We start from the raw sequence: 8,433 nt of genomic DNA, 5'->3' as shown, positions 1-8,433 counted from the left end.
CCCTACACGTTTAAGGATTATAAGTCAGTTAAATACAACAAGATTTTTTCTCACTAGGTGGGGTCCATAAAATGGATCAATCTACAACATAAAATTTGTCATCATTGGGCGTAAAGATAGACCAATTAGATGTAAATATCACTCAATAATTTGCCTAATAGTTTTTCATAAACTATCATACATCTGATCAATCTTCCTCATTTGTTCTTCTACAGGTCTTTTTCACAAGTGCCCAAACCACTAGACAAGACTCTATCATACTTCCTATAATGGGAATACCCCAATTTTCTCTTTAATGATTGCATTTCAAATCATATCTTGTCTTGTGCAATCACCCAATGTTCTATTTCATACAACACTACAGGTCTTATAATTGTAATTATAATTATAATTGTACATTAAATTTTGCTGTAAGCTTGAGTAATACTTTTGTAATGTAGATCACACCAATAACACCCTTTTGTTTCATCAACCTTAATAGGAACCTGTGATCTATATCTTATTGTAAGACTGATACTTATCCCTCCTCATCCTTAATGCATCTCATCTAGTTCGAGTTTTTCCCTTTCTCGACAAAGTTTTACATTATCTGTCAAATAGAATATGAAAAAAATAAAACTTATAAATGCTGATAGGGGAGAAAAGGTGAAATCAATCGCCTTACCTTGCCCTCTTTCCATCTTATGGGGGTAGCAGTGATCTTTGTTGTTCCTTCCTCAAGGAAAGTAAAAGTCTTTGAAAGTTTTGAATCCTCAAAATAGGGATTGGGATTGAAATTCTGTACATGAAATGATTACCGGTTATTTATGTCAATAAAAAACTAATGTTTGGTTATTCTTCAATCTTCAATGGACAAGAAGTTCAAGATTTTACAAAGACCAATAATTCATGGCCTTAAAGTGATTTGCAAATACTATCTACAAAAAGAAGAAGGGGAGAAGAGGGGGTTTTGGGAGAGGGGAAAGTGAGGAAGGGCAACTTACAAGGGTGATTGTATATCCAGATTTGACATCTTTGTTATCTTCAACCTCAAGAGAACTCAAATACTTAAATATCTATCAAATAAAAGGTCAGTACTCAATTAATGTTTCCCACGAGGACCAGTAATCAAAGGGACGAAAGGAATTGTATAGAATGAAAGTTAAAACAATAAAGTACACAGCAAGTGGGTTTTGTTTTATGTTTAGTGCATATTAGAAGTGAAACAGAAGCAACAAAATACAATAAAAGTGATATATTTTGATTCCATATAAAAATGGTGGAACAAAAACCATTAAGTTTCGTTTTGTCCACACGTGTCAAAATACCACCTTCAAAAGTACTTCCACAGAGCACCCCGAGAAATAATTTCCAGAAACATGTAAAGAAACCAAATGTAACAACAGGGAAAACTTAAAATAAAAGAAAAATTAGTGGGTGTAAGGAAAGAAGCCATCCATACCTTTTGATCTTCCTCGTTCAAAAGTTCACCAAGAGTAGGATGACTCAAAAACTGCATAATGATAACAAAGATAAAGCAAACAAAAATATCAATCAATTTAACCATTATACTAACAAAATATATACAATGAATTCAATGCAGAGCGAAAAAAAAAACATATATAGAGAGAAATAAGACTGACAGCATTCAACCAGAAGTCAGGAATAGATTTGATGATCTCATTTCGCTTATCATAAACTGGCTTCCTTATCTCATTGTACTTCTGCTCAATTTCGAGAACCTTATCACTTGCTTCATCGTTGATCTGTAACGACTCTCAAATTCATCATCAAAACGACAATCAAAAGCATTGAAGCCATAATTTACAAAACACGATTCCAATTCACACTAGGTTAACGTAATTTGGGGAGATCAATACATTGCATAAAGGTTTCTGAAGGATAATAGAAACGTGTAAGTTGAAAGCTTCAATTGAATGAATCTATGAGCATTTAGTACGTAACTGAATATAAATAAGAGGAAAGTGAATACGAAGGAAATGAGAGAACCTTTTCGAGTTCGTCTTGGATCTCTTGCAACTTCTCGACGGTGACAACGAGTTCTCCGTCAACATCTTCTGAATTCTCAGCAACTTTCAACTTCTTTGTTCTGTCTCCAACCATCTTCGCCTCTGTGGTGATGTTTGCCGCGGAACCTGATGAAGAGATAGAGAGAGAGAGAGAGAGAGAGAGAGAGAGAGGGAGAGTGAAAAAGGACACGGGGTTAGGGTTTTTGGGGTTTATGTTGTTGCACTGTGGTCGTTGATGATCACAACTCGGGAATAATAGGACAAATGTACATCAACGATTACTCTAGCTAATTTTGTTAAGATGACGTGTACACTTTCATGCTATTTTTTTTTCTTTTTTCTTTTTGTTGCTAAATGGGACTTTTTGCGGCTAAATACCCTACTCTGGTGTATCAAGAGCATCCTCTACTCTACAAGGGAATTCGGATTTGGGGCATTTAACTCTACTATGCACTTCGCTGATTACATTTCAATTGTATAATCAAAATCCAACAGTTTATATTTTAATTAAAATTTAAATTTTAGAGGATGTCTCCAACCAATTTTGATCCTACAGAGTAGGTCTCTATTTTTTTTGTATTTAAGACTTATATATGAACATATGATTTACTTATAATTTTTAGCGATAGTACTTAATGATTATTCAATTCCTCCAACTTAATAGATCTTAAAATTTACTAAAGGAGTTTGATATCAAGTCTCATGAGGTTAAGACTTTTCCATTCTAGTCACCTCATTTGTGTGTGGGTCATATACACTATTTATTTTTTACATATAAACTTATATATACCTATCTATGATCTACGCCTATACATATAGATATATTTTTTATGTAGCTTTTTTTTCTTCATAAATTAACTATGGTCAGCAATATTGCAAAATATGTTTGGTGACGCAACCGTCGCAAATATTATCTACCGTTGATAGGGTGATTTTTTGAATTTTTGCATAATAGTCTTGTGAAACATGAATTTACGAAAATTGATGAACAATCGTATGTATCAATTAAAAAAGATTACAACCGTCGTAGCCAAATTATTTTAAACCAAACAAATTGACATTTTTCTTGTGGTGTTATAACCATTCACTTTCTCATGTTAATGAAAATATAATTGATTGAATCTTTTATTTTTATTCATTATTCTTGCTCTTTATATAAGTCATTTGTAATAAATAATAATACTATTTTAATATTAATTATTAATAGAGTTGAAATATGTTAAGTTGTTCGTCAAGGGCCTATGGTCTGACATATTTATAGTTTGGTCTGGCCTATTTAATAAAAAGGTTAGACTCAGACCGAAAAAAAAAAGTCTATTTATATAATAGTTTTAATATTAATTATTAATAGAGTTGAAATATGTTAACCTGTTCGTCAAGGGCCTATGGTCTGACATATTTATGGTTTGGTATGGCCTATTTAACAAAAAGGTCAAATTATTTTAAAAAGGTCAGGTCGGAAAAAAAAAACCTTTCAAATCATGGTCTAACTTCTCACCTCTAATTATTAATAACAACTCATAAAACCATAATATAACTTCTTTTTTTCTCAAATACAAACTATATGAAATGTCATTTTTATTTTCTATTGTATATCTCTCTTCTCATTTTTTGTTTATCTATCTTATATCTCTCTTAGATTTGTATTCTATCATTTTCTCCTCGTGTTAAGAGAGATAGAGAAATACAACCAATGTATGAACAATTATTCAATTCTCCTAAATTATTACTTTTTTTAATTTTGAAGACCAATTAAATCTTCCTATTTTGTTTAATTAAGAACGGTTTAAACTTTTATTTTATATATTTTTTTATAAAAACTATTATAATTATTTTGTGTCCCAATAAACAATATTTATGGATATGTCACTAGGTATAAAACTGTTAATCCACCTCATTTTATATGTGTATATGTATGATTTATAAAAATTATTTTTTATGATACTTATATCTCTATCTATATATTAACATCGGAGAGAAGATAAAAGAACAAAAGAAGATGGTCTAAATTCAATTAATTTTTATTTCTTTATAATGTTTCTATGTTGGCACTCTGATCTCTACCTCTCTTTTGAATCTATCTTTTCTCAAACTTCTCTATTACCTCTCTGTCCTCCTTCTATATTGCCAATCTTCATCCTACTCTCTCTCTCTCTCTCTCTCTCTCTCTCACACACACACACACTTTCTTTTATATTTTCTTTATCCTCTTTATCTACCCTATCTTGTCCATGTTTATGAAATGCTCTCCTATCTCTCCTGTCTCTCTTTCTTTTTAATATTTTATAATATAATACATTGTAATATATGCTATATAAGATTATTTTATATTTACAAATACATTCATATATAATAAATGATATTGTAAGAAACTATACATTTATTTTATTTGTTTTAACCATTGACTATATTAAAAAGTTTGTTATTAACATTTTTCTTCAATTTTATATTTTGATATCAACAAAATATCTAAACTTCATTTATTTCTTGGAAAAATTATCAAAATGAACCCTTTTGTATCAGATTTATGATGCGAAGATTAGTTAGTTTCAAAATTAATGTTTTGATTTATAATTTATTGAAATATAAAAGACCAAATCAATGTTATAATAATAATAATAATAATAATAATAATCATCATAATAATAATAATAATAATAATAATAATAATAATAATATGTTTCAAAAAAAATTATTTGAGGTGTTAATTCAATAATAATAGTTTAGTATAATATCTTTAAGATATTATGTTCAAATCCTCTCCGAGCATAGTTATAAAATGGACGTTAGTGTCACTTTGATTAATTAAAGGTATAAAAAGAAAATTAAGTCTTTAGAATGGACATATTAAGAAGAGGTGTATGAACCCTAACAAAAAAAGCTGAACCACTAGTTCTAATTCTTGTCAGAAAATCTGCACAAAGATATTTTTTATCGTGGAATGCGATTGAGAGATATAAGTCAATCTTTATTAAAGAAATTTGTGATGATTGTCTATTTATTTGTAAAGTAGTGCGTCCTAGAAGAGACCAACTAGACAAAATGTAGTGAATTAATAAAGCAAACAACTTTTTGAAACCCTCCTTGTCAACATAATTTAATACCAATTTATTTCATTAATGAAAATCAAAATACAAAACATTAGAAGTTAAAAAGATCTTATGTTGTCTTTAAGTCTTAATTCAACTGACAAATGTCAATATCGCTAGATTAGACATCTTGTTTCGAGTTTGAACCCAAACCTTGCGGTTGTGTAAGTTAATTTTAGTAAAATTTACCGTTTATTCGAATACTAAAATAACCCTAATATTTTGAAAATTGAACTAGAATAGTCTAGCTCCTCTATCTATTTACAAATATCGTTGATATATTTAGATTCACTAAACAGGATCGACCTAACCTATTTAACTACCAATTGATACTGAGTACGTTTGGATTGGTTTGTAAGAAAAATTGATTTAAATTTATATACCTCAGATTCTCCTAAACATTAAGTGTTAAGAGATCTTACCACAATAGTTTATGACAGGTCTATACATTGCTTTGACCCAATTAACCTTTTAGAATTGCTAACGTAAGCAACTTAACTAAATAAATATACAAATAATTTGTACATGAACATTTAAATGATACTCTGCGACCAACTTAAATTATTAATTGAGAGATTGAAACAATTGACAAGTGCTGCTTGAATTTAGTTTCCTAGTGAATATATGGTTATTCCAATTTCATACTCCAATTAACAGATCATAATAGTTCTCTCTGATAAGGCAACTTTAAAATAATTTAGTTCAAGGTTGAAAGCTGAAGACCATCAAGCCATCATTTGTATATTTTTTCCTTCAAGCAAAACAAATCACATAAAATTTTATATAGGAATAGATAATATACTGATATTATATCTGCACAAGCACCTTAGAAAATGAAATACGCTGCCAAAAATTCTTAATTCCAATACTTCCCTTCTCTCAAAAAGATAATCAAGACCAATGATTTCAAGGCTTAGACAAAAAAGTGTGAAAACCCTATATTCATTATCATTGTTCCCGTAAACATTCACCATCTTCTTCAACATGCAGCCCTCCATTTCCTGAAGATACTTGCCAAATTTTTTCATTTGAATCTGTTGTGAATTGGCTTTCCTTAAGGTACTTCAAGTCATTGTTATCATACTGCACCCTCCCCGTAATCTCCAAGCACAACCCCTTGCTTAGACCTTTGTTTGCTTGCCTACCTTTGTTTGCTTGCTTATCATTAGCAGACTTCTTACTGAATCCCAGGTCCACAAAAACTGGCTGAATCTTAAGAGTTGGGTTTGGTTTAATGCGGTTCACTTCCCTTGCATCTGGTGCACGCATTATTCTATTGTCGGACTGTAATTCTGAAACTTCATCTTCATTCAGAAGAACCTGAAAGATATAAATTAGAATCCAAAATGAGAAAACAGATACCTGCATATTACTTGGTTTGCAGTAAACAAGCACTCTGTGACTGACTGACAGACAAATATATAAGCTACAATAAAAGTAAAGAAGAAGAAAAGAAAAATGTATCCATAACATCCTAGTTTAGGTTACCACTCTAAAAATGTGGGTAGATTCACTAATAACTAATAGCATATGTTCCTAAAAGGACTTATAGCTCATTACATTCAAGACTTCCATTCACTAAAAATCACAGCAAATAATATGTAAAGCTGGTTATCAATCTCGTTAGATAAATGTGACTCGTATATCCCGATTCATTCTAATGAATCACCTTTCCTTGGTCATTTAATTTATGACGATTTTGAATATTGAATTATTGAGATTTGTATATGATATATCACCTTATTATTTTGCTATTTCACGTGTTTTAACTTAACAATGTCATATTTTTATTCGTAATGTATCTTAAAATTCATAATAAGATTCAATCGCAATTTATAATATGAATCTCTATTTGATAACCATGATAACATGAGATGGGAAAGTTCACATAAAAAAGACATTTGTTTTCAATCCTACTAGAAAATTCATGCTGTAGCAAATTCAACTGGTAACTTTAGGCAAGACCATATGGTTAAAACAGTTACCTTGCGGCCAACTAGGTCAAAAGTCACAACAACTTTATTCCGCTTTGCTCGTTCAGCTTCTTCCATCTCCTCTTGTTTCTTCTTCAACAGTTCTTTCTCCTAAAGAAAGAAGATAAAATTGGAAAAAAATCCAAAATGTCATAACAAAAATACCAGATGACAACCATCAAACAAAATAGAATACCTCCTTGGACAACCAAGTATTCCCATCAAGCTCATAGTAGTCACTTTGGTCATCAATAACAGTTGTACGAGCTGCAGCATTTCGGTCATATTCAACAAGCCTTTTTGCATAAGCTTCAGCAGCAGCCTCAGCATCCGACAAAGGAGGCAAACTTTCTTCCAGACCAGCATATGAGCTTCCCTCTTTCAACACAAGCACACCACAAAATTTGCAAGGACCCTCTCCTTCTTGCTCACAAACAATTTTACCACAAGACAAGCAATTGCTGACAAGCAGGTGACGACGCGCTTGACAAGAACACGGTCTTCCTTGCTGGAAAACAATCGACCCTTTTGCGGCCTCAGCAAGTGAAATAGTTTTCCCGGCTTTCTTCTTTTTGGAACTCACTTGATTTCCTTTTTGCGGTTTTGGTTCACTACCTGTAGTTGGAATCACATTTCCCTGATTACTTCCAACAGCATTCTTGCTGGGTTCTGCATGGTCACCACGAACAGTCGCTGTTTTCTGTGTTCTCGACGATCTCTTAGACCCACTAGCAGATATCTCAATTGAAGGTGGTTTGACATAGGCATGTAATTTGGTAGTTGGAACATCCGTGCTGGTACTGAATTCTGAGTGGCCTCTCCTTCTTAAGTATTCTTCAATCACAGATTTCCCTGCTTCCTGACCTATAATATTCTGAAAATGAACACAAAGTTAAAGATTTTCGTAGCAAAATGTTCCATTCACCTATATACAATAAAGAATATGTTGCAAGGTCCACAACAAAAATTCAAATAGTTCATCGTTAAACATCAAATAGTATCCTTCTAAAAAACAAGTTACCAATTTAATTAATGGACTAACTCGAAGATTCAGTAAAAGAGAGGGAGAGAAAGATAGAAAAGGGAATCGAGGGTTACGTCCAGGTATTCTTTAGCATCTCGTGGTTGAGCAAGGTCGCAGTAAGAAACAAGCCCTTTTATGATCTCTTCGTCCAAACCTAAACCCAAACCTGTTTCGATCCTCGAACACAACTCCACCAACGCCTTCTCCAGCCACTGCCCCGCCGATTCCATCTCTCTCTGTGTCTCGCTCTCCCAAAATAAACTCATAAATTTCAATCCCGCACTTCGCATCCCACTTACATTTCGATCTCGCGTGTATTTTAGAATAATGAATAAATA

The 8,433-nt window shown here is 31.9% G+C and overlaps 2 protein-coding genes across 5 annotated transcripts in view; both read right to left on the bottom strand.

Annotated features, from left to right (window-relative positions):
- The window catches only part of LOC101511377 (NAP1-related protein 2-like), a 5,144-nt gene extending 2,888 nt beyond the window's left edge, over positions 1-2,256 (bottom strand). For 3 of the 4 annotated variants that reach the window (XM_004508693.4, XM_073363852.1, XM_004508692.4), the window contains exons 1-5: positions 1,990-2,256; positions 1,623-1,745; positions 1,442-1,492; positions 984-1,055; positions 665-778 (exon numbers count right to left, since the gene is read on the bottom strand). In XM_004508693.4, the coding sequence (XP_004508750.1) occupies positions 665-778; positions 984-1,055; positions 1,442-1,492; positions 1,623-1,745; positions 1,990-2,103 (474 nt within the window). In that variant the 5' untranslated portion in view covers positions 2,104-2,256. The remainder of the gene's footprint in view (positions 1-664; positions 779-983; positions 1,056-1,441; positions 1,493-1,622; positions 1,746-1,989) is intronic. The other variant, XM_004508691.4, reaches the window with a different exon arrangement.
- A 3,550-nt stretch (positions 2,257-5,806) lies between these two features.
- LOC101511068 (uncharacterized) lies at positions 5,807-8,433 on the bottom strand. Its single transcript, XM_004508690.4, has 4 exons — positions 8,170-8,433; positions 7,268-7,945; positions 7,084-7,182; positions 5,807-6,418 (listed from the first exon to the last, which is right to left on the bottom strand). Exons 1-4 carry the CDS (start codon positions 8,383-8,385, stop codon positions 6,047-6,049), a joined length of 1,365 nt encoding a protein of 454 aa, XP_004508747.2. The 5' UTR covers positions 8,386-8,433; the 3' UTR covers positions 5,807-6,046.

The sequence above is a fragment of the Cicer arietinum genome, chromosome 7, assembly GCF_000331145.2.
Source record: "Cicer arietinum cultivar CDC Frontier isolate Library 1 chromosome 7, Cicar.CDCFrontier_v2.0, whole genome shotgun sequence".
NCBI classification, from domain to species: domain Eukaryota; kingdom Viridiplantae; phylum Streptophyta; class Magnoliopsida; order Fabales; family Fabaceae; genus Cicer; species Cicer arietinum.
The sequence above is the reverse complement of the archived record's forward strand: the minus strand, read 5'-3'. Positions and strand labels throughout refer to the sequence as shown.

Coding starts and splice junctions, on each gene's coding strand:
- LOC101511068 (XM_004508690.4), bottom strand. CDS start 8,385: ATGCGAAGTGCGGGATTGAAATTTATGAGTTTATTTTGGGAGAGCGAG. Junction 7,946..8,169: donor ATGCTAAAGAATACCTGGAC/GTAACCCTCGAT, acceptor GTTCATTTTCAG/AATATTATAGGTCAGGAAGC. Junction 7,183..7,267: donor ATACTTGGTTGTCCAAGGAG/GTATTCTATTTT, acceptor TTCTTTCTTTAG/GAGAAAGAACTGTTGAAGAA.